The sequence below is a fragment of the Pelodiscus sinensis genome, chromosome 25 (genome assembly GCF_049634645.1).
Source record: "Pelodiscus sinensis isolate JC-2024 chromosome 25, ASM4963464v1, whole genome shotgun sequence".
NCBI lineage: Eukaryota > Metazoa > Chordata > Testudines > Trionychidae > Pelodiscus > Pelodiscus sinensis.
Window position 1 is genome coordinate 8,316,834 of NC_134735.1, and position 27,910 is coordinate 8,344,743.

At 48.9% G+C, this 27,910-nt stretch overlaps 1 protein-coding gene across 4 annotated transcripts in view; it reads right to left on the reverse strand.

Moving 5' to 3' along the window:
- Window positions 1-329: 329 nt before the first annotated feature.
- STK40 (serine/threonine kinase 40) overlaps window positions 330-27,910 on the reverse strand; it is a 50,809-nt gene continuing 23,228 nt past the window's right edge. For all 4 annotated transcript variants that reach the window (XM_075908957.1, XM_075908955.1, XM_075908958.1 and 1 more), the window contains 9 exons: window positions 27,129-27,214; window positions 26,150-26,293; window positions 19,182-19,409; window positions 17,393-17,445; window positions 8,795-8,910; window positions 5,904-6,048; window positions 5,385-5,504; window positions 4,407-4,491; window positions 330-3,244 (listed from right to left, as the gene is read on the reverse strand). In XM_075908957.1, coding sequence (XP_075765072.1) covers window positions 3,026-3,244; window positions 4,407-4,491; window positions 5,385-5,504; window positions 5,904-6,048; window positions 8,795-8,910; window positions 17,393-17,445; window positions 19,182-19,409; window positions 26,150-26,293; window positions 27,129-27,214 — 1,196 coding nt within the window. In that variant the 3' untranslated portion in view covers window positions 330-3,025. The remainder of the gene's footprint in view (window positions 3,245-4,406; window positions 4,492-5,384; window positions 5,505-5,903; window positions 6,049-8,794; window positions 8,911-17,392; window positions 17,446-19,181; window positions 19,410-26,149; window positions 26,294-27,128; window positions 27,215-27,910) is intronic.

Genomic DNA, 27,910 nt, shown 5'->3' on the forward strand with positions numbered 1-27,910 from the left:
ACCCCAGCAGCATGTCTGGAACCTAAGAGTAACACCAGGGCACCTGGTGAGGATGCTCCTTAAGGGGCCAGGCCCTGGCTTTGAGTGCCCCCTAGTGCATCACCCCCTGCACTGCATCCAACTTGTAAGCACCACAAAGGGACAGTCCTGGAACAAGAGACCCCACCAGCCCTTGCAGGAAGATGGAGGAGGGGTTATCAGGTGGGCTAGTCCTGCTCGCCCCTGCTCCTTGGGAGGCTGAGCGGTGTCACCGTTCTTCCCCACTGGCTACTCAGCGTACGGCCTTGCCATGCTATGGCCACCCCACAGAAGACTCTGGACCACGCGACACCAGTTCTACATTATGAAATTTTATTGCTGACATGCAGGAAGAGTTTTCGATGTAGTACAAAAATATGTCTTTATACAAACTTTTTTTTTTTCATTTTTTACAATAGGCTCCTTGTCTACAGCATGTCATATGTCTAATCCACTGAAACCAACCCAGCAGCTCTCAGACCCTCCCCGTGCACTGCCACCTTTTTCCAGTTTCTTTACTATCCACATGTGACCATTCACTGGTGATTAGCCATTTGCAGGAATACTCAGTATTATACAACTTCGCAGAGTCCCCAGAATATTGCTTTAACTTTGGGAAAACACACAACATGAATAGCAAGCTAGTCTGGGACGGGGTGGAGGTGGGGGTGGAGGGGATGTGTGACAATCCACACTGTGCTCCTGGGCTCCAGCCTGCTGAGAGACCTGTGGTAGGAAGGAGCTGGCAAGAATGGGACGGCAGGCGGGGTGCAATGCCCAGGACTTTCAAACCCCCTGCAGGGAGGCCTGCCCAGCAGAGGTGTGACAGGGCGGGCGGCCAATATTCTGGAGCAGCCAGGGGCAGGGGGCTCTGCCCGCCAGCTCTCATGCTGGCGGCACTGAGGGGTAGCGGTGCCAGACCCGTGCGTATCATCTCTGAACAAAATAAATAAGAGACTAGTACAACTTCAAGCTACTGGCTCATCCTGGCGAGCTTGGTGAGGCTGTTCTAGTCCCCGTTAGTGTTCCTAAGTCTAATTTCCTGCACACTGTGAATTTGCTGCAGGGCGTTTGGAGGCAGAACATAATGCCCACAGCTTACAATGGATATTCCTGCCAAGGAATTTCAGTTCAGCCCCCGAGTGCGTTACCAGGCAGAACCCACTGACAGAAGGCTGTAGATTTAAATACAACTGGGAGCAGTCTAAAGACAGCGCCAGCCTTTAGGCAAGAGACGGCAACAAGCTACAAATAAATCCTGCTACTTAGGCCACACTTGTGCTCACTAGAGTAACAGGGAGAACGAAAGAGCAGGTGCTGGTGACTGCACAGGCCTGGGCCCATCAGCAGGTCCCCTGACGCTGCTGCTACTTAGTACAAGCCCCTGTATCCAGTGAGGAGTATTTTGATTTGGCAACCCAGAGCCCAACCTGGGTCCAGCCCAATTCCCAGCCAGGGTCCAGGGACTGCTGGCATCTCACACTTGTTACTCCAGCATTTCCTAGCACCTGCCCAGCCAGCTCCCCGCTATCCACGCTACTGCTTTTTATATAGCTCCACTGAAGTCGGGTGGTTTCTTTGGTTACCACAACTAGGAGAGAACACGTTACATTAAAGCTTCTTCGCGCAAGTGCTGCGGGGCTCCAAGCTCCGGCTGGGAACAGTGTGTGGTCAGGTCTAGGGAAAAGACCGCGTTTGAAAAGAAACACAGGCTTCTGGGTTAATCAGAAGCCTGGATCGGACAGCGTGGGCCATGGGATCTCTCCCGTGAGAACAGTTCTCTGGCAAGACAGGCATCCAGTTCACAAAATGAGGCTCAGAAACGATCTATCCTGTTCTCAACCCGGCCCAACGCTTATGGAATGGCATTTGGTGGTGGAACCAGGGGACTCCCTGTCCACGTTAACTCCTAATGACCAGCCCAGAGGAGCAGCACCAGACTCGCGTGGCAAGATAAACTAAAGAGCACATACAATAGAGGCTTTCGCGAACCCCCTCCCTCTAAATCTACATAGATTATTCTGGGGAACTTTCACATTATAACTCATATATTATATCTGTACCACAATGAACGGTGAAAATGACGACTCAATTAATGCAAATTTACTGCACCTTAGATAAGCTACTAAGAAAAAAAAACAGATTAAATCATATATTCTCAAAAAGCTAAAAGAATCCATGAAAGGTGAGAGGGGAGGCAAGGCCCAGATGGGCTAAATGGGGTTCTGCAAAACCTCTGAACAAGCCTGGAAAGACGTTCAGTGCTTGCAATGGACCGAAATGGTCATTCGCATCTCAGCCTGGTTTCACTGTTCAGAAAACAGGCTTCATTTCTTAGCTGCCTAAGGTGACTTGGATGGTAACATTCCTACACAGCTTATTAGAGGCCCAAAGTGCTGTTACTAAGATGCCAGAAACCAGCCAGCGTTAGACAAAATATATTCAACCCAGGTGTTGTGTTAAAATTAGAACGAAGGTTTCATGCAGATAAGGGGTGGGAGTGGGAGGTTTCAAGAAACAGTTACTTTCAAGAAACCCAGATAAAATGAAGCTTATTCAAACCATATGGAGCAAATGCTACCAGCCAACTCTCTGGACTGCACACTCAGCCACGGCACTTCTGCCAGCAAACCGATTCCCCCCTTAGCAACCTCTCTTCCCAGAGGCTTTGCTCGATCCACAGAACAGCACAGTTAAAAAGACAGAGGTAGATTAAAAAGTCATGATTAAAAGCAAACTAGTCATCCAGGCTTGGATTTAAAAAAAAAAAAAAAAAAAAATCAGAGATTCCGGAAGATGCCAAAAGTTTGCTGCTTCCAAAACTAGCTTTTTTCAAAAGTCTTCTCCCTCCAACAGAGCGAGCACGAGTGCGTGTCCCTTAACAGAGCTTGACGGAGCTGCTACATTTTTCTCTATCACAGGGCACAGGTATTGCTGTCGAGCTGGAGTAGGCGACGTGAAAAGGCAGACTGCAAGATGGTGCATGTGCTGTTGGAGGCATGGCAAGCTATTTCCGAAGGTAGCGCTGGGCCAGGATGGCAGCATCCAAAGGGTTCATGGGCTGGGCATCATGCCCCAGGCGCCGCACGGGCGGGATGTTGCCAAACTGCCGCTTCTGCAGGAAGCTCTTCGCTTCATGCAGCGTGTTCTTCTCCTCGGCCAGGAGCAGCTGCTGTCTCATGTAGTTCTCAAACTCGTACTGGGAGCACTCTTCCGTCACCTTCGCCTGCAGACAAGACAAACCGAGTCAGAGCTGCTGGAGTGCCTGGCCCGTGGCAAAGCACACAGCCAGCTGGGGTGAGCTCCCAGCTCTCGTCAGCCTCGCGCACCCAATTCCTGTCTTACATATTCCCGAGCTACCGAGAAGGAGGGAAAGAATCCACCTGTGACCGAAGCACGCCTGGCGCTAGGCAGGCCGTCTACTGATGGACACGCACAGGGCTCCCATGAAGTTACCACCAGGGAACAGTAGTAAGGGGCACTCATGGGCTGCCCCTTGGCCAACAACGATGCCCCTGCCCACTGACTGGGCCAAGTGTGTGCAATCCAGCCCAGATCTGCCGACACTTGATCGTGGTCAAACCAATGTCCTGGTTTGACCATTCCTCTGCCGCTCTCAGCCCAGTGAGGCGAGTGGGCCAAGCAGCAGCCAGTGTCCCCCAGGCGAGGAACACAGCCCAGGTTGGCTAGTGGGGCTCTAAGGGGGGCTCTGGCACAGTGAGGTCACTGGCCATCGCTTCCCCCACAAATGTGCTGGCAACGAGAACAGGATGTTTATTCACTCTGCGGCCTACAGAAGAGGTGCCGAGGTGGTGCCGCTACCACTTCCTGGTTCTCCCCACAGCGAAGCTGCGACTCTGGGGAGCTCATTTACACAGGGAAAATTCAAGCCCAATTGTTAAACGGAAAAGCCAAGAGGCCAATCTCTCATGTACGAGCTCAGCTCGCTGGTGCTGCTGCCTGCTGCTTCCTCCACACAGCTCAGGAGGGGGAGTCAATTATTTGTTTCCAGAGCCCAGGGACACTAATAATATATAACGATGATGGCAAGTAAATGCATTTCAGGATCCATTCAAAAGCATCCGCGGATCCCGATTTGGCCGACTACCCTGAACTAGAGTCACTGCTACAGATAGAGACGGCCACCGTCTGCCCTGCGATTCTAGCCACACGCCCCTCCCTGTATTGTGGAGGGCAGGAGGTGCCCTGACAAGGGCTCAGTGAAGGGACAAGAGAGAGGGGGTGGAGGAAAAAGGCAACAGAAGGGGAAGCGCACTGAGGCCTGGGGGCAAAGGAGCTGGCTGTCAGAACAGCAACGAATTCTCAGCTGGGCATCCGGTTCTCCACCCACCACAACCAAATCCTTCCCATCTCAGCTGCAGCCTCACCTCTTGGGGAGTTTCTGGGTTAGTCACCTGGTCATCAATATCAGGCACCACTTGCAAAGGGCCACTTAGTGAGGACATGGACTGCCTGGGGTGTGGAGAACACAGTGTATTAGCAATGTATGGCACAGACACGCCAGAGGCACGAAAGACAGACCTGGTACAGCCCCCCTGCCACGCTGCGGCTCTAGTTAACTAGACGTCTCTAGAGCACCGAGACGCTACTTCACACTCTGGTTTTGCCAGTGCTCGAAACAGGATGCGTCTCTTGGCACCTTGTATAGGTAGAAATCAAAATAGCCTCTGCTCCAAAAATTGCCATGCCTGACAGCTGGCTCACCAGGTGCCCTTCTAGCTCCAGGCTCGGGGCACACTGAGGAGCCATACGGGTAATTCGAATGAGCCATGGGGAGCAGGGGATGGAGGACTGCTGCAGCAGTGAGTTCCTGGTTAGGAGACAAAGGAGCTTCCCCCTGCTCAGTAAGCACACAGCTCTGGAGTCAGATTTATCCTTAAAAGGCCTCCTTGTCCCACCCACGACTGGGGATGTAAAATCCCTTTAAACATAGTTTAACCAGCTAACATTTTAAATCGATTAACTAGCACGCCGCGGTGGAGTGGCCTGGCTGGGCTGGAGCAGTGCCCCACCTGCAGCATGCTGTGGACAGGAGGCTGCTCCAGCTGGGTCAGGCGCAGGTCAATGATATACCCTGGTAAGCATGCTGGTAAGGCAATGCTTACTGGTAACTGGTTACCCCTTTATGTCCCTACCCACAATTCAATGCTCTAGCATGAAACAGAAGCATCTGACCAGTGCCCTTTTCCACCTCTCATGGTTGGTTTTACGTTAACTTCATATCACTAGTTACAACCCGTGGGCCACCAAAGTGCAATGAGGATCGGTTACCATTGACACAAGAGATGTGCACCTGACCCCCAGGGAGCACCAGCCGCCCTTTTCCCTTAGCTCAGAGCACTCACCACGATGCTATGATGGAGCTGAGGGATTCCAGTACTTCGGAGGCCGTGAGACGCTGCTGCGGATCCAACACCAGCAGTTTCCGGATCAAACACACAGTGTTTTCAGAAACCCGCCCATCTCTGGTGGAGAAAGGTACAGTCAGAACAAGACAAGGCTGTGATGGTTACATGGCCCAGGGAGTGCTGGAGGTGGGAGAAATAACCGGGGGCCGGTGTGAGGCAGGGGATGAGCGAGCAGGGCAGCACACGCAACACAAGGACTATTCTCTGATTCCCCAGAGCTCAACGTTTACTACCGGGTTTTATTTCCTTTTATTGTATATCCATGAGTTCCTCATTCTAGGTGGGTGCAGCCGCACTAGGGCCTTGCTCGCATTTAGAACGAGGGGCCAGAGCACAGCTCCTGCTCCCTTGTAGACCTCTGTATGCTGGGATACGTGCGTGGCGCAGCACTGCAAGCCCCCCAACACAGTTATGCATGCATCAAGCGCTGGGTGCGCCGGTGGCTGGGTCACTCACTCGGGGATGGTGTATTCGGCAGCCTTGATTTTGCGGAAGAGCTCCTGAGGTATGCTGTCATAGAAGGGAAACTGGCCGTACAGCATGGTGAAGAGCACCACGCCTAGCGCCCACATATCACTGGGTTTCCCACGATATGGCCGACCTGGGGAGAGGAAGGGACAAAGGCAGGTCACGCGATGCTGCGACCTTGGCCTCTCTCATTCACAACACCACAGCACAGGAACTGGTTCCCAACAAGTTCTTCTTTCGGTATTAGGTAAGCAAGATCATTTGGATCCCGAGCAAGGCAGTGGCCTTTCAAAGGAGGCTCCATTAAGAGTGTGCCTAACACCACGGCTTTGCCGGATACCCAGCGGGGTGTACCCAGCTGCTCTCTAGCTGAAGCTTCCCCTGGCTGGGGGGAAGAACTATTTACCGTAGGACCTTGAGATTACGTTCAATTTGCAAGTTCTCATGGCCAGACACCACACAGCAGTTCACAGGAGCTTGGGATGTGGCCTATCCTGCTCCCTGAAGCCGCAGGTTCAAATTCTGGTGACGTTCACGCAATCCTTCCTCTGTCTGGAAGCAGACAGGGGTACTCTGGGATTCTTCTAAAGTCCTATCGCCTCTGCAGCCACACTGAGGGATACCCTTGTCTTTTGTTCCCGACTCCACTGACCCGTGTCCCCCACCCCAGGTGCTGCAAGTGTTGAGTCAAGTACCCTTGGTTTGGGTGCCTACTGCTCCAACTCAGGTTTATACGGTACAGAGGAACATGACTGTTGGCTGTTTCCCCAGTCCCCTGTGCTTCTCACTGCAGGGATCTTTTTGCACTTGCCACCTCAGGTCAGCACCAATCTGGCTGCTATGACCATACAGCCCCGACTACGCAGCTGTACGTGACCCACCGCCATTCATGTGGCCACGCAGACTCCCTGGTTTGCCACATACGGCTCAGATGCACCCAAGTGAGCTGAGACAGCTCAGCCCTTCGGAGAGGTCTGAAGCAGATGGTTGCTGAAGTCTGGCCCAGCTCAGAGCAGCTCTCCCCCATGCCTCGGCATCCCGGGAACCCTCCACGGCAGCCCCCGTGACGCTGTGGAATACGTTAGAGGAACTGCTGCTTCAGGATCCCGGCAGCCGCGTCCTTGCCGAAGCGCAGCAGAGCTTGCACCGAGGCTGAACTTTAAGCACAGGACTGAGGGACCAACTTCCTCTGAGTCACCAGTGAGTCACCGCTACAGCACTTGGCACTGGCAGCAATTACGCTTTGCTGCGTGCAGCTCAGGAGGCACCTCGCCCTCCTCCTTGCCTGCCGCCTTCTCCCGCAGGGACATTGTCAGCCATCTCTTCCCAGGGGAGAGCTCCCTCAAGAGCCCTAAACAATGGGTGGTCAGTGATGCACCGAGCTCCCACCTGCCCGAGAATATTAGAGGAGCAGACAGAGGGAGGCTCCGTCACACTAAGAAGCATCTCTTAGAAACTAAACAATGATCTAGGTTGGAAGAAAAATCGGATGGCCTTGGGTATCACCTGCTGCCAGGTAGGGAGCACACTGCATGGTTCCCGCGCTGCATTCGTACAGCAGGTTCGAGGGTTCAACCTACGTCTCCGGGTGCGCAGACCCGGGCTTGGAAGGGTTACACACACTCTTCCCAGTCACAGGACTGGCTCAGAAGGTGCTCACACCAGAGAGGTGCACCCCAGAGTAACAGGCGGTCTGCCTTCATGCTGCAGCTATGGGCTCTCCCAATCCAAGGCTCCATCCCGCAAAGCCCTTAGCCTGGGCCTGCTGTGGGCCTCCCCTACCACCCCACCTGATGTGGTTGCCTCTGATAGAGGCAGAAGCCCGGGGGGAGGCAGTACCGCGGAGACAGTGCTGGGGGGTGGTGCTTCCCCCACTCCCCTTGCTACGGCTGATATGGGGTGGGAGGGGGAAGAGCAAGTAGTCGACTTGCTTACCTGATAAGCCTAGGCTTTTCTGGAAGTCGACTACTCACTTACATCCCTAGCCCAGGCTGAGGGAGGTTTCCTCGCAGAACCAGCAAAAGCCAAACACACAGAAGCCAAACTCCCCCAGGACAGTGGTCAAACACCAGCTTGGGCCAGGCTTGACTCTGAAGCAACATTGATCATCACAGCCCACTAAGCTCCGTTCTCTCCAGGTACAAAGAGCTCAGCTGCAGTTGCACAGACTTGGGATTCGGACTTTACACCCTGCTCTGAGCTAGGTGCCCTGAACACTTTAAAGCGGATAGTCAGTAGGAACTGGCAGTGCAGCCATTGCTTAGTCAAACAAAACCACCATCTAGTGTTGGCTATTGCGGATTCAGAGACCAGGACATTAACAGACATTGGCAGTGTCCCTTATTCAGCACCAAGTGCCATGGGATCTTTAATTTCCACCAGTGCACCTCCCCGGAGATTATGTAGAAGTGAGACAGCTGCCATCGAACAGCATGGTATGGGGCGAGTGCCACACTCCTAAAGCATCAGCACTGACTAAGCCCTGATTCTTGTACGGAATGTGCGCTCACCAACCAGCTAAGCTGCTCGGCTGCCTCATGGGACGGAATTGAGAGCACAAGAGCGTGTCTATCCACGGAGCTCCCCAAGATTCCTGCCCAACCCCGTGTGTGGACATGCTGGTTTCACAGTAAGAGAGCACTATAATTCCTGGATTAAGTTACACTGGAACACTTTTCCTGCTCCCTTCCCCTCCCTGCTTGGAAAAGAGACTAGCTCTAATATTAGGCTGTAAGAGGATCTTCGAGGCATGTTACATCTGGGAACAAGCCTAGACATGCTTCTCTTCCAGGAACAAGAGCAGCACACAAATAAAACAAAGCTGACTCCCTGTGCATGGGCTGTGAACTCCCACTGAGGGAGGAAGGGGGATCACCTACCACTGAGGACGTCTGGGCTGATGTAGGCAGGGCTCCCACGCTGATCCTTCAGCAGATCCTCTTCACTCACGAGGTGCTTTCCAAGACAGAAGTTTGTTATGGTTATTCGGTGAGTCCTGGGGAGGGTTACAAGGCATTAGTGAGCAGGAGAGCCACGCCAGGAGCCAGTGTGAACAAGGGAATTTACACTATGGCAGAAACAGCTAGAATTCTTTGCAGGAAGCCTATAACACACCAAGAAAAGGCCGGATTTGTGCTAGCAGCCATGGTCATAAACCCAGCCCATCACATGGGCAAGGGGTCCAGCTGCATCTCTGTGTTGGGCTTTAAAATCTCGACTTAAAAAAAATTAAAATAAAACAGCATGTCCCCTTTAAGAGTAAGTGCAGCGATAGTAACAGGGGAGTAGCTGAGCACTAAGACCCAGGGGAAGCATTGCTTCCCCTAGGTCTTTTGGCCAACAGCCATTTTGTGCCAGCAGCCTTGGGGAACCAGGTAAGCGTGGGGGCTGGGAGCTTCGGGGGGAGAGGGGAGGCCGGGCACTGAGTGTAGGGTTGCCAAGTGCCTGGCATTTTTGCCTCCTGGCCGGGGAAAAAAATTCAGAAAATACCAGACAGCTCAGGTGTCCAGTATTCTCTGAATTTTTTTTTTTAACCGGTGAAAATACCGGACTATCCGGGTGAATACAGGACACCTGGCAACCCTAATGGTTAATCAACCACTAGAGGGTTTCTTTATGGATAATGGCTCCTACGTAAAGAGGATAAGGAATTTATAGGTATGCATTTTTCACATTAGAATACTCCTGTTTCAACAGGATTTCCTGATCAGATTAAAGAAATTCTTTCAGCGTGGCTCTTTATGAAATGAATTACCTCCACGTTACTTGCAACAGTCACTTGAACAGCCCAAGACTCTTAACATAAAACTCAAAGGACAGAGGCTAAAACCACTGTCTAGAAGACGACAATATTGTGCCCTCAAAAAGCATTCCTCATGTAGTGCTGGCAGGAATGGAAGACGTAAGTCAAAATTGTCCATGAAATATAAATAGTGTATCCAACAAAAGAGTCAAACAAAATCAAGTGCGGGTTGGCAGTGGCGAGTTTCCCCATTATTTTAATTTAAGGATCAAGATTTATGTTCAGGAGACTCTGATTAGATTTTATTGGAAAGAGATTAAAAGTGGAATACCAAGAGACATGCTGTGGAAGGACGGTAGACTCAAGCTCAGCATTTCGATTAAGAGATATCAGGAAATTCAGGATTGCTCGGCTTTCTTTAGGCACTGAAATATGATCTAATTTGTAAGTGAAGAACCAAGCAGCTGCACTGGCTACTTTCGGAGAGGTCTGATCTAGTCACCAGTGTTCATGCAAGGGATCCGTTTCCCAGGTGACAATTGCTGCGGTATTTTCATTATCTTAGGAACGTGATGTCTGTGGTTTGCATTTTATAAAGTGACAGGCAGCCAACAGAGAAAACACTGTGTTGCTATGACAGGCATATCTGGCAACGAAAACATTTCTGATCAGCCCAAATCATTTTGCCTCTTTCCAGCAACGACAAAAGTTAAGAAAGTTTATCCTGCATCTGTAGTCGTTAAACACAGGGAATGCAGCTCCTTGCACTGAAAACCACCGACTGATGCAGGTGAACCACAGAATTCAGTTGTTGACTTTTCTGTAGCTGTGAAGGTTAACTGATGAGCCCAGGCTTTTCGGTTAATCGTTTACATGTGTACGCTAACACATCCCACATCTGTCTATGCATGCTGGTGAGAGCAGAAGGCTGGTATCAGGGGAGTTGGGCATAAGACTTTAGATTCCCACAACTTCACTCCAGGCGCTGACCAGACACCCAGACAACCAAACAAGCTCATCTCCACAGACCTACATTACAAAGGATTAGATTTGAAACCATGAGCCTAATGGTTCCTAAAAAAGGCCTTCACCCCAGAGAAGAGCAAGCAATACCAATTCAGTGGCTTTCCAGGGTCATCCTGAAATGCCCTTGCTCTCTACTATAAAGTGGATCCTAAGGGACACATCTGAATATCTTTGTGATGGGACCAGCTCTCAGTAGTTTAAATAGGCTTTTGCAGTTCTTTTCCTAGCAGAGTACGTGCTTATTACCACTTTGCCCCCACACTTCTCGCATGCTTTCCCACCCCTCCCATTTCTGTCTTTTGCTTTGTGAATTCTTCAGAAAAAGGATGGGGCCTTCCAATTTGTCCTCGCAGCAAATAGCATGGGCCAGACACTAGTATACTTGATCAATAATCAACCAACTAAAATTTATATTGAGTCAACTAATGGGAACAGGGAAAATATCTCTAGCTCAAATAAGCAAAACTTGATAGAAATGCTATTAGATTTGTAAATATATTTTCGTCAGCTACTATAGCAGTAATTTGAGGATCAAAAAGACATTTTACGTTGCTGTAGAGAGTTTGTGCTAAGAGTTTATTTAGGGTGAGGGGAGCTTAGTTACAAGAACAAGGCTGTTTTATAAAAAGGGGATAGAGAATAAGACAGAGAATATCTTCTTGCCTGTATATAAAACCATGGGTACGCCCACATACTCCATACAGATGTGGTCGCCTCATCTCAAAAGAGATATATTAGTACTGGAAAAGGTTCAGAAAAGGACAACAAAAATGATTAGGGGTTTGAAACAGGTCCCATATGAAGAAAGATTAAAAAGACTAGGACTTTTCACTGAGAAAAGAGGAGACTATGATAGAGATCTATAAAATCATGACTGGTGTGGAGAAAGTGAATAAGGAAAAGTTATTTTCTTGTTCCCATAATATAAGAAGTAGGGGTCACCACATGAAAAATTAATAGGTGGCAGGTTTAAAACAAAAGGAAGTTTTTCTTCACGCACCACACAGTCAACCTGTGGGACTCCTTGCCAGTAGGGATGTTAAATATCAAGTAATTGACTAAATAAATAGTTGATGCAATTTGCATCGACTGTTCGATTAGTCGATAGGGTGCTTCCCCCTTTGAAGTGCAGCAAGATAGGGACAACAGTGTAGTAAGGAAACGCAAGATCGATCTACCAAAATGTTTTTAAACAGTCTTCACAAAGCTAAAGTCGTGCTCAATAAGTGCCCATTTCCCTGACAAAGTTTGGATACACGTGTGCATCGGAGATGCTCCCCAGCTCCTGTGCGCTCCACAACACAGACGAACTACTGTACCATATGGCGGTGCTGCCACTAGGTAACAAATGAAGAGAAGTAGAACAAAACAGCACGGCAATCTGAATCAAGTGGAAACACGCATGACCCTGGCACCTGGCCAATTTTGGTGAAAGTTGTGACTGTGATTAAGCAATTTTAACACTCTCACTAAAATCTTGAACTTTAAAGGTTACTGTGAAATTCATGTCTGCTTAGTAAAGTGGGAACTCAACTACTTAAGATAGCTTTGAACAGGGTTCAGAAGAGAGCTACATACATTCATGGAGGATAGGTCCATCAATGGCTATTAGCCAGGATGGGCAGGGATTGTGTCCTTAGTCTGTTTGTTGGAAGCTGGGAATGAGCAACAAAGAATGGATCACTTGATTCCCTGTGCTGTTAATTCCCTTGAGGCACCTGGCATTGGCCCATGTCAGAAGACAAGATACTGGGCTGGACTGACCTTTGGTCTAACCCAGTGTGGCTGTTCTTATGGCCACTTTACTTAAATATGAATTTTTAAAGCCTGAATGAACTAATCAGTCCAACACAGTATTTTAAGTAATGGAATTCAATGTTCTAGGTGGACATGCGTGGCTTCCAGGCTAGGTCTAGACTGCAAGCCTCTTTCGAAAGAGGCTCTTTCGAAAGAGCGCGTCTAGACTACACGCGGAACTTTCGAAAAAGCGGTTTGCTTTTTCGAAAGAAAGCACCCAGCGAGTCTGGATGCTCTCTTTCGAGGAAGCCCTATTTACATTCAAGAACGCCTTCTTTCGAAAGAGGAACTTTCGAAAGAAGGCATTCTTCCTCGTAGAATTAGGTTTACCGCCATCGAAAGAAAAGCCGCGTTCTTTCGATTTAATTTCGAAAGAACGCGGCTTGAGTCTGGACGCAGGTGAAGTTTTTTCGAAAAAAGGCTACTTTTTTCGAAAAAAACCCTGAGTCTGGACACAGCCCAAATGAAAAAGAGACAGAGTGGAAAGAACATGAATGTTTCTCCAAATCAATTTATATTTTGATAGGAAAAGCCTAACACTGATGCACAAAGAGAGGTCCTAGGATTTGCTGCACAATGTGTGATTCAGCTTCTCTGGGCCCAATGAGTGCACAGGAGCATGGCCAATTCTTCTTAAAGTGCAAACTTTATTTTCACTATGTTTAAAAGGGTTGAGAACCAGCTACATTTGCTTTGTAAGACAAGACTAGATTTTTGGGATAAACAAGTGAACTAAAGAAAGGCCCGCAAAACTGACTGCATGCCAGAATAAAGCCACACTCAGCATTAGATAATACAGGCAGGCCCCAACTTACGAACGGGTTACGTTCCGAACACCTGGTCATAACTCGATTTGGTTGTAAGTCAGAAATACCCTGAAATGCGCTACCTACGCTGTTCAAAAAACTTGACGTACCTGGTTCTCAACTCGAAAATATTATAATGGGGTTAATGGAAGGTTGGTCGTAAGTCGGTGTGTTCGTAAGTCGGGGAGTGGCTGTACTAACATGGAGTCACTAGTTACTCAGTTAAAATCCAGTTTTGAATGAGTGTCAGAAAACATGAATTCAAAAGATTCACCACTTTTTTGTGGGGGGGGGGGAGGGGGAAGGGGAGAGAAGAGAGAGAGAGAGGACAGAGCAGGATTTACTTGATTACTGAATCACTGGTGACCAGCTCTTACAGTTTAAGTTCAGAGAAATTATGGCTTTATTCCTTCCAGGCTGTCACAATCCCATTCCATCAGGACTAGGAGAGAACTGTAAATGGAGGTTTGCGTCAGCACCGTTTGCTATGAATGAGTCACATTTGTTATGAGCCTTTTGGCTGATGCTATGTTTTTTCCTTTTCTAGGAACTTGGTTTGCACCTCCCGCCCTTAAAGGAAAGAGCCTGTGCCAACCTCCTTGGAACATGAGAGTTCCCTTTCTGGGGACAAGGGGAGCGTACCTGGATGTTCGGATACTTCAGCCTGGGCAGACCTGTTTTTGTTTTCCAAACGCAATGACCAGATCCTGCCCTCTCAGGCATGCATACCATCCACACTAGAGTCAGTGGCGCTAGCTATGCATGCACATTAAGGGCACACAATGGCTCCGACACAGGAAATTCTGCTCTTTGACCAGAAGAGAAACTGAAAGCCTAATTGAAATAAGTTATCAGATGTAATTAACTTGCAGCTCATTTCCACAAAAAAACAGGGCTCCATTCTGCCTTTACACCCAGCCAATCCCACCGTCTTTAATGAGACACCTCAGGAGCAACTAAGGACAGAATCAAGACCCAAAGTTTAAGCCAGTTGTGAAAAAAGCAGTAGCAAAATAAGACTGAAGTTGGAAAGGGCGTCAGCAAGACAAGAGAATGGAAGCAGATCTTGTTACACAGCACCAGCAGAGAAGCACCCTTCCTGAAGGGAAAGATGAGAAAGAGCAAAGAGGTGCCTGGTGCCAAATACAACTTGGGGAGTGACAGGAGGGTCAGCTTAGCTGGTCAGAACTGGATGAACACAGATTTCCAAAGGACAACTGCCTAATACAGAGGGTGGTGTTGGTCAGAAGTGTGACCATGTCAACATGGGTCAATGTATAGCATGTCTTGCTCCTATGTGTCTTCGGATCTGACTTCACTTTATTGACCACGCTTACACTCACGTTAGCTTTGCAGAACCAACAAGGGTTCTCGTCTGCCTTGTACACCCAAACTGTCAGATAAACTCTAAGTACAGAAGCTGTATTAACTAGTGATGAGGTAAGAGGCAATAAAGGTGGATTTTCATACGGAAGTAGAATTTTGTGCAGGTTACCAAAAAGCCATCTGATCTGTCAACTGAGTAAATGTTTGCCCTAAAAGTCGGACAATGAAAATCTGCAAAGTAAAAGTAAAACTGACTGCACATTTTACTGCTCTTTAAAGAGATCTTGCATTAATGTGACCTGAGGCAGGGGACTGGGGCTCAGGAAGGGGTGCAGGCATTTGGGTTGTGACATAGGGCAGGAGGTTACGACCTAGGGCAGGGGACTGGGGTGGCAGGGTCTGGGAGGCAGTATAAATTGGGGGGGGGGTGCAGAGGGTTTGGGTTACGTGGGTTACTGGCCAATGGGATTGTGCTGGGGGCAGGGACAGTGTGCGAAGCCTCTCCCTAATCCCCCAAACTCACAGCTGTTCAAAGACAAACAGGGCCCCACAGTTGCTTTTCTGAGTGGCATGCGGGGGGAGGGACAGGCAGGGAGCATGCCTGAGGGTCCCTGCTGCATGGGCCATATTTTGCCCAGCCCTGATTTAGTCTGACTGTCTTAACCTGGCCGCCTGTAATTCAAAGGTTTTACCCTGCCTTCTATAAAGCATTAAAATAACCCTTCATTGTTTGGCATTAAGGATGAGATTTTCCTTGACTTTGCTCAGGAAGCCCCAGAATTAGTAGGATAGGAAGATTACCCATTTGAATTTAGCGGTCAGTTAAACTTTGCTCAAATTATGGCGCGTAGTAGGACTTAACATTCGGAGCTAAAAACTGATCTGCCATAATACCGCCACGTGTATTAATAGCCTCAAATGGTAACAGCTAAGAGTGGAAACTTCAGGTTCAAATCCATCTAGAATTAGGGCATGAAATTCAATCTGGACTAATGTTTACAAAGTCAATTTTTGTTCCCCAGCCTCTCACAATCCAAACTCCAAAGGCACCACCATCAAGATGTAATTGATGGACACAGGGGCCTGCCATGTAATAATGCGACCTGATCAGAGAGATTAAGTTGCTGTGGATTGGTTACTCTGCTGTCTGAACGCATGGCTCTAGGTTGACAGGGGGCTGTGGGAGAAGGAAGCAGGGAAACTAGCTACAAATAATCAACCTCCTAGTAAGGGTGAAGGGGCAGTTACAGGACAATGGGCCTAGGAGACACAGCTCTTTCTGTCAACGCTGGGAATCTAAGAGCCTTGGTGAGGTCAATGCCAAGTGCTGGTAGGAATAGAGACAGGTGCTGTGAGAGCATCAGTGCTCTCGAAGGGCCCTTCCCAGCCTCAAGGGAAGGTGAAGCTCTGAGGCAGACAGGCAGGCATGCCTGGCAACTGTTTCCTGTTTTCAGAGGTTCTCTCCTACAGGCCTTTGTTCACTGGAAACACGGCTTTGCTTTAAGAAGGCTGTTGGATCTCTGCTCCCCGAGGGGGCAGACCTGCAGGCACTGGATCTGCTGAGGTCATCACAGGTGATCAGAGGACTGCGGTCCAAAGAGCTGGGTCGGAGTGAAAGAACATGGAGATTCCATGCAGAGAAGGAACAGCCCGAGACCCGAGAGGGGGTGCACTTGGGAGTCCAGGAGAGGGCAAAACTGCAGTTTGCCTATCACAGTCACTGTCCAGGCTTGGACAGAACCTGGAGGCAAAGCAGCTTTGGCAGCAACTGCCACAAGCAAGATCTGGCCACAGGAGAAATGCTTCGTTCTTGCATGGAGACCTTCATCCACACATCTCAAAGCATATGACAAACATTAAATCTCAACACTGCCAATTGCCGTCATCCACACTATATAGGTGGGTAAACTGAGGCACCTCTCAGTCGCAGAGCTGAGACTTGCACCCAGTGCCTGGCCTCTAGATCACAGGGTAACAGCATGGGGTGGGCAGTGGAAGTACAGTGGGGGAAAGATTGGTTAGGCTTTGAACACTTTTGCAGGACTTCAAACAGAATTTTGGAAGTAGGGGCAGGGGACAAAAGAAAAGATTAAAACTGTTTCTTTCCTCTCCCCATCTCTGGAATAGCAGCTCTGTGTACATGGGTGTCGGGTGTAATAGGCCAGGGGAGACTCTGCCTCCCCAGGTGCTGCCACTGCCACCGAGCTGCAGGTTGCTCGGGTGAAGGCTTTGCTTTATTATGCTCCATGCCAGTTCCAAGGCAGCTAGAGGCACGTGCTATTCAGCTTCCTAGGTACCTCAGTAATCTCCCAGCCCCCCAGAGAGACTACTGAGGAAGCCAGGAAGCGGAGTAGCAGATACCACCTCTGCAGCTGTCCCGGAACCTGCACGGGGCATAGAAAAAGCTCTGGTCCTTCTCCAGGAGGAGATGCTGTCAGACTGCAGCTTTTCCCTGGTGGCTTGGGGTCAGGGGAGGGAAGGCTACAGCTCTTCTGGGGCTCCTCTGGTTCGGGGGGAGGGGAGGTAGGGAGGGACTCAGGGCTCCTCTGGGCAGCAGGGTTCATTGCTTCAGCTGCAGGGGAGAGGAGAGAGAAGCAAGGGGTCTTAGGGATCCAGCTGCATGGACTGTGGGCAGACGAGCAGCTCTCTCCAACATGTATGGTGGGTATAGCCCCCCTTTTTGGTGTCAACTTAGAACTGCACAGCTAACCCATGAAGAAACAAACTCCTTAAGGAAGCACCACGAAACAGATGCAGAAAAGAGCCCTCAGAAAACTTACCTTTTGTTTAGCACCATGTTTCCTAACTTCAAGTCTCTGTGCACAATGTTTTTCTGTAAGACAGATTCCATGTTACATTCAGATATCACCACAAGCCTTCCTAGCTCAGTTCTGGCCCTAGCCCCCAGAACGCACAAAGCACTAATTCTATTTTTGAGATTTCCTCATCCTCATAGAGATAAATACCATGCTCCTTAGTCTGTCACCATGACATCCAATCCAAGGGCTATTCCTGCACACAGGCAGCACACAGAACGTGATGCCACCAACGCAGAGATATAGCTGGATCCGTCTACATTCAAAATGGCAGTGTAAGTGTCTGCAAACACTGCTGAAATCCGGTTTGATTCTTTCTAGTTGTTTCAGGGCCTAAAGCTGTGAAGAAGATTGTACAAAGCCTCATGTACAGAGCAATCCCATCCATAGGACCGATTTGGGACGGCTGTGTCACGCTTTAGGGGACTCCACGGTGACCGCCTCAACTGTCCTATGGAAACCCAGGGAATCATGGAGGCCTGGCACAGGGCAGCAGTTGAGGTTGGCTCCCCCCTCCCTGCACTCCGGGATCTGGAGCAGCAGGGCTCCAGATCTGCTCCGCCCTCTTGCAGACTGCTGGGCCCCTCTTCTCCAGGGTGGTGGGAAGCAGAGTGCCATGGCACTCTGCTTCCTGCTGTGGCAGTGAAGTGGAGCACAGCCGACTGGGAGAGGGCAGCGCGGCGGAGCAGAGGGTGTTGCGGTGAGCATGGAGGAAGGCAGGGCGGTGACCCTATGCCACCCTGTGCAATCCCCCAACTTGCGTTGCTTGAGGGAGGGGGTAAGGAGGCAGAGCATGGGTGCAGCAGAGGCAGGGCCAGGCCTGCAGCTGGGGGGTTGCCCTGCGCCCTTCTAGGTAGGGCCTTGGTTATCTGTCAGATGTCTAATGAGCTTGGTGACACACCCAATGAAATTCAAAGTGCTAGTGTGGCACTGAGGGCGAATCCCCCATCCTTGTACTACCCCATTTGTGCCATTCTTATTACCAGGCCTCAAAACTATAGTATCAGAATCCTGCTACTTTAGCTCTGCTGCATGGCACATCCGACTGCAGCTGCTGGGTCAGAGCCGCAGGCTGCCAGCCCTGACCATGCCCCTTTAGTCTGAGAAATGTGTGTGTTTATTAGCTCACTGGCAAGGCTCTGCTAAGGGAGGCCGGATGCTGCTTTTTATAGCATCACTAGTCACAAACCTCACTGGAATCTATTTTTAATAGCACAGCAATTTCCAGTTCATTGATCTCAAACTAGCAGCACCGGGTTTTTATATCTGAATCCATTTTTATCTTACTCATGATTGATATTTCTTCCACAGGAAATGCTTTGGAGCGGTTTCTGAATTTGATTAGCCTCAACCGAACACAGAGTTGTGTGTAGAGTAGGGTTGTGAATGGTTAACTGGTAAGCATTAGAGTTAACTGGTGGAGCAGCTCTCCCACAGCCCCACGGGACCCAGGTAGGGGTGCTATGGTCTGGCTGGAGCAGCCTCTGCCTGCAGCAGGGCCACTCCATCCCAGCTCCTGCCCACCCACGTTTAAACGGTTAACCGGTTCAATGTAATATTTAGCCCATTAACTAAACAGGATTTTACATCCCTAGTATAGAGCTTAATGTTTAAAAAAGATTGTATTATTGGAAGAGAGCAGAGATCCATCCTTTGCAATCCTGCTTGTAGGATGAAACATTACAAAGTCCAGGATGCTACCTTGGGACGAAACTCCCCCAAGACACATGCACAGGCTACATGGAGATGGTACCTTGTGTAATGCTTCCACCACTCGTACCACATCGTAGAATATAACTACAGTCTCCCGCTCACTGAGTCTCTTCTCTTTAATGACGTAATGCTGTAGGTTGATTAAATCCGCTGTCTTGTCACTGAAATCGTGAGCACAGAGACAGTCTAACACAAGGCAAATGCGCTTCCTCATCTTCTTGACCATTCTGTTGGTTTCCAGATCTTCCACGATTTCACAAGTTCGGTCCTGCAGTGGCAAGGAATGGAGTTTAAATAAATGATCTAGCTTCCACGTGCAGGGGGCATATGCATTAAACAATAAGATGCCTTTTAGATAGCTAGAATAAAATAAGCGAAGCACAGATAAGAGATTACATGAGACGTCCATTTGATTTAAGATTAGCAACTATAAGGCTTAGTCCACTTTTCCTAGCCTGAGTAGTGGAGAACTGACACAGTGAGAATACACTCATCTAACAGAATGGGTACTCAACACAGCCAAAACCTAATCAAATACCAGCATGCTCAGAAACCAGACACAGGACTGTAACTAATGCAGCTGGACCCTCGGTTTTTGTTAACAGTCATAGACAAAGCTTCAGTGGAAAAACAGGCTGTTGACATTTAGCCAGCAAGTGCATCACTGCTAAGATTATGTCTACACTGGAAAGGTTTGGCAATGAAAGTGCTGTCAATGTGCCAAAGTCACCAAAACAGAAAATTTGTCAAACCTGTTTTTTCTGCCACCCAGTGTCGACATTTCATGGCCACATTGCTAGCTCCCCTGTCAACTGAAAGGGGAAAGCAATATGGGTAAGCATCCCATTGTGCCTGACGTCAACTTCAGTTGCTAAGCGCTGTGGGAATGTGCAACGTATCACTTGGCATTTTGGGAACGGGAAAAACATCCCATCCGCCACCTCTTTGCTCTCATGCCACTTGAATGACAGTTTTCGCTGTAAAATCCAGCACCTGCTGTGAGAAGTTGAGGATCCCAGAATTCTCTCCCATGTTGTGTTCAATGTGCTTAGGACACTACACATTGCAGCAGAGCTACTTATGCAATAGCAGGGGACGAAGACTCGGGTGCAGGTGACAATGGGAATGACAGGGACCGCAGCGAATTGGCATCGCATTGGGCTGGCACAGAGCAGCTGTGCAGAGTCGAGTGTCACTTTTGGACTAGACAAACCAGCACCGATTGGTGGGATCACTCTGTCATGCAGGTGAGGGATGAAGACCGGTGACTACAGAACTTGCAGATGCCTAAAGCAACTTTTCTGGAGCCGGGTGCTGAGCTGGCCCCCGAACTGTGACGCAAGGACCCCTGAAGGAGAGCTGCTCTCTTGGAAGAGAAGCGTGTGGCCACTGCTTTGTGGAAGCTGATGACTCCCAATCGCTGCAGTTCCGTTGCAAATCAGTTTGGAGTGGGAGAGAGGGCAGGGCAATAGGTCACGTTTTGCTGCATACGACTGCGACTCTGGGCAATGTGGGTGACATAGCGGCTGGCTTTGCTGACATGGGCTTTCCAAACTGGCAGGGCAATCGATGGCGCACACATTCCCAATACAGCACCACCCCACCTTGCCTCAAAGTACATCCATCAGCAGGGGGACTTCTCCAGGGTGCTTCAGGAACCTGTGGAAGTTTCACAGATAAAGGCGGGGTGGCCTGGATGATGCACGCATCTTTGGGAACAGTGGCCTGTTCAGAAAGCTGCAGCCTGGGACTTTCTTTCCAGACCAGAAAATTGCAGTGGGAGATGTGAAAATGCCCACAGTGATCTTAGAGCCTGACAGCCCTGGCTCATTGAAGCCTTAGACAGGTCACCTCAACAGCTGAAAGGAATAGTTCAACAACAGGCTAAGCCAATACCACATGGTTATTGAATATGCCTCTGGCAGACTGAAACGGAGATGGAGGCATCTCTATGGCAGACTGGACTTTTTGGAAGACCATATTCCCCAGGTGGTGGCCGCTTGTTGTTACTCTCACACAAATAACGTAAGCAAGGGTTTGCCCATGGGTGGAACAATGAGACAGCGCCGGGATGCACAGTTTGAACAGCCAGACACTCACGCTGTCAGAGAAGCCCATAGAGTAACCATCAATATAAGGCAGGCTCTGAGGAACCTCTGTGACAATGAGCAGCACGGACATTTCTGTGGGTTGGGGTTACTTCCTTGCCTCATCCCACTGCTCATCCTGAGCAAGGCATTCCCATGCAACCCAAGGGTATTTCAGGTTACCAGGGGCCAGAGCCATTGGTCTGAGTCCTGTCACAAATTAAATTCATGGAAACCTGCATCATGTGTGTCTTTATTGTTGTCTTTCCATCAGGATAATCAAAAGTAAGGGATTGTAAGGGTTACTGGAAAACCTCACAATTGTGTTCATGTCCAGCTGTCAAAGTCATAGCTGCTTTCACAGGGAGTAGTGTGCGCTGTGACAATGAGTGTGTGGTTATAGAGGGAGGGTTGCTGGATAAAGAATTCTGCATGCAGTCAGGGTGGCTGAATGTATGGGCATGGAAGGATGGTTGCTGTGGAAAGAGTTCTGCATGTGTTGTCAGGGAGGCCTTTGATGCTGTTTGCTCTGCATCTTGACAAGACACTTCAGAATCTCACTGTGATCTTCCATGAGCCTTAGCATACGCTCAGCGGTTTGTTCTGACTTGCATCTTCATAGCTGCTATTTGCTCCCTTTTCTCTGTTTGAAATTTGAACGATGCTACATATCCTTGATCAGATCCTCGTCTTCTGAGGTTTTTCTCTTAGTTGACAGAGTTTGTCTGCTGGTGAGTGTACCCGTCTTCTCAAGGTCTGATCTGGAAAAAGTAACCGTTAACAATGGAGTGACTGTTTTTTATGATAAAGATTATAACATTTCACTAACATGCACATCTCTGAACAAAATTTGACACTTTTATTGTTACCTTAGAGCAGTGGTTCTCAAACTTTTTGGCCCATGGCCCGCCTGGCTCAATGCAAACCTTCCTGAGGGCCACCAGTTGCTAATGGAAACTCACCATTAATTACATAATTACACCTGAGCCATTTTGTTAGTGCTACAGCTACGGAGAATGGTTTAATTTAAATTATTAAACAGATTAAGCATTTTACCTCTCTCGTTAGTTTATCAAACTTCATTTTAAATTAAGTAAAATATTAATTTATGTCCAACACAAAAGGTTTCAATATTTTCTTTATTTATGGCAGGGGTGGGAAACTCTTTTTGGGTCGGGGGCCACTGACCCATAGAAAACAATCAGTTGGGGACCACACAAGTGAGAAGCAAAAAACTCCTCCCAAACCCCCCAAACCTCAATGATGCGGCCCCCAACTGAGACACCTCACTTCTCTGGTGCTCCAGCTCCAAGGGACAGGGAGGACTGAGATTCAGGGCTTCCCATAGCCCAGATTCACTTTTCTGGGGTTCTGGAGTTAGTGGATTTTGTGGACCCCCCCTTAGGCTCTGGGGTGGGGACAAAAATAAGGGGGTTCAGTTTGCGGAACAGGGCTGCCAGCAGGTACAATAGGGATGGGGATGCAGGATCTGGGCAAGAGGTGGGGTGCAGGAGGGGGTGAGGGTGGAAGGTAGGGTGCAGAAGCAGGCTGGGAGTTGGGTGTCTGGCTGGGGGGAAGGGAGCAAGAGCAAGGGAGGGTGCAATGTATGGCCAAGGGGGAGGGGGGAATGCAAGAGCAATGGTGGATGCAGGAGTAGGGTGGGGGATAGGATGTTTGGCCAGGAGGGAGGGTGCAGCGTGGACAAAAGGGAGAGTGTAGGAGCAAGATGGGGGTGCAGGGTCTTGGTGGGGGGAGGGTGAGTAGGAGTGGGGTGTGGGAGCGCTTACCCGGCTTCATGCCCCCGTTGCTCCCGGCCAATGGGAGCAGCAGGGAAACCCCCCGGTCAGTGAGTCACTGCCCTGTCATTCTCCCAGCAGAGTGAGGAGTGGGGGAAACTCAGCTCCTTCTCCTCCCTCACACAGCATGGAGCCTGTGCTGCTGCTCCAGCCTTGACCTTGCCACACAGCCATGAGGCTGGCACACCAGCTCCAGCTTCCTGCTCAGAGGACAGGCGGGAAGGGGCAGGGAGGGTGAAAAAAGCCTCAACTTTCCCCACCAGACCTGGCTTGTAGAGAGAGGCTAAGCAAGCAGCTCCACATGCTGCTGTTCCCCCAGTGGGGCAAGGGGGGGGGGGGCACACACAGGGTGGCAGCACACAGAGCTGCTTGCTCTGCCTCTCTCTGCAAGCCAGGTGTGGCAGGGAAGGTCGGGGCTTTTTTCACTTCACACTGCATTGGGGGGGGGGGGGCGGGGAGGGAGCTGGACTTGAGCCGTGGGCCACCGGTAAGGTAGTGGTCTGTGGACTGCACTTTGAGAACCACTGCCCTAGAGGCAAACAGATCTCACGAGATACACTGATCCTGATAAGTCTTAAAGGTGGGGCGGGGGGGGAAGAGAGGAAGGTTGGGCATGGGGTCCCCAAGAAAGTACAGTCTGTGCTTGGGCAGCAGGTGTACATGGAAACAATTTGTAATAATCCTACACTTGTCGACAGGCTGCCATTACCCTGCTGATGGTTAACAGGCAAACCTGGGCTCAGCTTCTGGATGCAAGTGGGGGACACCTGGCAGCCAAATTCTGTGACACCTTGGTTCCAGCAGCACAGTACGAAGGATGTTTTGGGAGAGCACTGTAGTATGGCGGTGGAGAAATGGCAGCCCCAGGAAATCAGGACAAGCTTTGACACCCTCTCCCAACAAAATTCTATTGATAGCTCTGTGTACATCCATGCTCTGTTTGGACAGAACGCAGACCCAGGCAGGGCGTAGCCAGCTCACAGAAATACAGCCTCCGGTCATCCTGTCCCCACACCTCCGGGTCTGCAAGAGCAACTTCCCATGCCATACCCCTCCCACACAGCAACTTACTGCCCCGGGCGGCTGCCATTCCCCCCCTCCGGCTGCACTATAGCAACTCACCACCCCACATGGCCATCAACCCCACCGCCCCTCTCCCCCGCCTGCACAGCAACTTACCCTGTTCCCTTCCTTCATGCTCCACATACAGTTGCTGAGAGTCCTCACAAACATCAGAACTTGAGAACAATTCCTTGCTGCCTGGAGCACTGGATTGAGCCTAAGCGCCTCATCTGCTTTCATCTGTTCATCAATAACTTCTGCCTCTGACTCTGTGCATTCTCCTCAGGTGTGGACGTAGGGTTCCTATCCCGGATTACATCCAATTCTTTATAAAAATGACAGCTTGTGGGTGCAGCACCAGACCAGCGGTTTGCTGCCTTTGCCGTCTTGTGTGCCTGCTGGAATTCCTTTACCTTGGCTTTGCATTGTAGAGTCTCGCGGTGATACCTCTTCTCACACAGGGCTCAAGAAATGTGACTGTACATGTCCCCATTCCTATGGGTCACTTGCAGTTGTGAATACACAGATTCTTCGCCCCCCACACTGATAAGATTCAAAAGCTCTGCAGTGCTCCAAGTTGAAGAGTATTTTGAGCGAGAGCCACCTGTTTCCCTGAGAAGACGCGGTAAGGACCACTACACGAGCCAGACTCTAGGAAGTGGAATTTAAATTTCCTGGGTATTGCAGCGTGGAGGGGTGCCCCTGATTACATGGCTGCAAAGCAGCAGAGTTCAAAGTGGTCGCCAGAGTTGCTAACTGGGCATTGTGGGAAATAGGCTGGAACCTGGAGGTCAATCAACTGGACAAAAACCCTACTATAATAGAGATAGAAATGTAGCCGTGTTAGTCTGGTGTAGCTGAAACAAAATACAGAACTATGTAGCACTTTAAAGACTAACAAGATGGTTTATTAGATGATGAGCTTTCGTGGGCCAGACCCACTACAAAGATAGCTTCCCCAATTATCACCTCTAATACCATTAGCTCACAGACATTTACCGCTCTCCCCCTTCTCTCCCCCTCCCCCGCATCCCCCTTCTGTTCTGTAACGTGATTTGTCCTTTTCATATGTGTTCATTTTTTTAATTGTATCCTTTGGTATATATGGTTGTGACTATTTTCTTCCACTATTTGATCTGAGGAAGAGGGTCTGGCCCACGAAAGCTCATCACCTAAGAAACCATCTTGTTAGTCTTTAAAGTGCTACATAGTCCTGTATTTTGTTTCACCTACTATAATACATACTACAACTACATGACTGTCGACAATAAAAGGAGGGGAGAAGAGACAAAAGTCCCACGTGGAGGTGAAAATTTTTGGACCCAAAACTGCGTGTTTGTGTCCCATCACAACATGAATGGTCTCCAGGTTTTATTGCAAGACAGATCTTGACAGTGTAGACAAGGCCTAACATCTCTTATCAGTGGGTCACAGACTCAATAGATGGCTTGTTTCAGAGGTGTTAACAGCCCTGCAATTGGTTCACTCACGGATAGTTAATTGCTAATTAGCACATTTAGCAACTTATTGTAACATGTTGAAACTGCCTCTTGGAAACTTGTCTGTTGCTGAATTGGGAGAAGCTGACTCAGGAACTAGAAAGCAGAGATCACATTCTAAATAAGATACTTTGCCAATTAGCACATGCTGGCTCTCCAACGTGAAGCAAGGGGCATGGGGCAATTCCATTTTCCTGGAGTGGACCCAATTCTAGGTACTAGCTCTACTGGAAGAGCCTCTTCAGACCGACACTCGTGTTTCTTGTACTTCACGCTACTTTTCAATGTTAAGCAGCAGAATGCTCACAAAGCTGGCTCAAGTGCACATATTAAAACCCATATCCTTTCATAATCTAATACATCACATGTCTTATTTCATCAGCATTTAGCACACAATAGTTTCTGCAATACACTTGTTTGCGTTAAGAGGCACTGATTAATCATGGCTTGCACGCTGGTAATTCTCTATGCACAATAAAGTCACAGTGAGTAGTGCATTGCACAGAGAAGTGGTCCAGTGGAGGACCAGTGTCCTCAGAGAGCCTGGGAGGTGGCTAGCTGTACCTGAAAGAGCCCATGATGGTGAACCACTCCATCCTGATTGTGCAGAAGGGAAAGGAGAGAGTATTCTGTATGCAGCAGCATCTTGCCCTGTCGCTCCTCTTGGGTTTCTATTCCTTTGTCACCTCTTTCCTCTAAAGTAAGGATCTTTGGGAAAAGAGAAAAAAAGCCTTATTCCTTGAGGGGAAACTGAAGTCCCCCACTCCCAAATCTTCAGCACCAGCTGTACAATTTAAACATTCACATGTGCACTGAAATGCTGAATGGAATTACACCAGTGGTTGATTTATGTACTTGCCACAGCGTCTGAACACACACATGTGCAGCGTGACAAAGCATGAATCTGATGAGCTCACAGGAAACACGCTTCCATTTTCAAGTACCCCTGATTTTTTCCTCCTTTGTTGCCAGTACACCAGGCTTAGTTCCCCAGCCTAGTGGAAACTGTTTAATGCTGTTCAGAGCGGTGGCCACTGAGGCTTTGCTGAAAAGCTAATTCTTGCACCAATGTTGCTGCCTGTGGAGCTGAACTGTTGGCATGAAGATTCAGCTGCCATTCCCCAGTACAGTGTTTCTCAACCTTTTTTTTTTTTTTAAATAAAATACCCCTTTAAAAAAAAAGTACCCCCAGTACCAACAGTTTTCAGACACAATTTTTTTCTACCTTTGCAATACATTTGTTTAAACAACTGAATCATAGCTGGGCAGGTGATGACATTTTTGAGTGTAAAAAGTACAAAAATAATAAAATGCTGTAAAATTTAACACACAAATTCTGTTTTCTCCACATTCCAGTTGCATTGAGGTACCCCCCAGACCTCTCTCCAGTACCCCTAAGGGTACTCTTACCATTGCTTGAAAAACAGTGCGCTAGTATATACAAGGGCTTTAGACTTGCATTCCCCCAAGAGTCAGGCAGCTCATCTGCTGAAGCAAAAGTTAAAAAGTCTCAGAGGATCCGCCCATAGTAGATTTTGCTCACCTTTAGTTGATAGAAGTCATCTGTCCCATCCTTTCTTGCCAAACACTGAACAATGCTTGGCACTGGAGAGTTACCTAACCGGGGACCTACCGGCACAAAGCAGAACAGATTTGTTTTTCTTCAAGAAACTGTGACTAATTCAATGTTATGTCAATACTCAGCAGTCATACAGTTTGCATAAGTCTAAATCAAGTTCCTTTTTCAGCAAGGTATAAATGCCCGCACTGTGCGGCTTCTTCCCATAAAGTATATTGCTCTTAAACCAAAGGATTCTGAATCTCCTTGGACAATGCTCTATTGGTTCCCAGAAGAGACCTTACCACAGTATACAACTGCCTCTTATAGGGATACAGATTTCTGCATGCCTCAGCCATATAACTTTTACATTTGCTATTAGCAGCTGTGGCAAGGAATGCTTACTACTGAACTTCAACCTAATTGCCATTCCTTAAGGGGCTGCTCAGTTTAATAGTTTACTGAATGCACCAGAATAACCCTCGGTAATGATTCCCCATCTTGACTAATCAATTTTTAACAACAAATGGTCTGGTAGCACTTCATAGACTAATAAAACATGTAGATGGTGGTATGAGCTTTTATGGCCATGAAAGCTCATGATACCATCTACATGTTTTATTAGTCTATGAAGTGCTACCAGACCATTTGGGTTTTTTTTCCCCTTGTAACGACTAACTCGGGTACCCCCTGAAGCTTCCATTTTTAACCGACTGGTAGGTTTTATACAGGGGACTTCACAGGGATCTTGGCATTATGCAAAATAA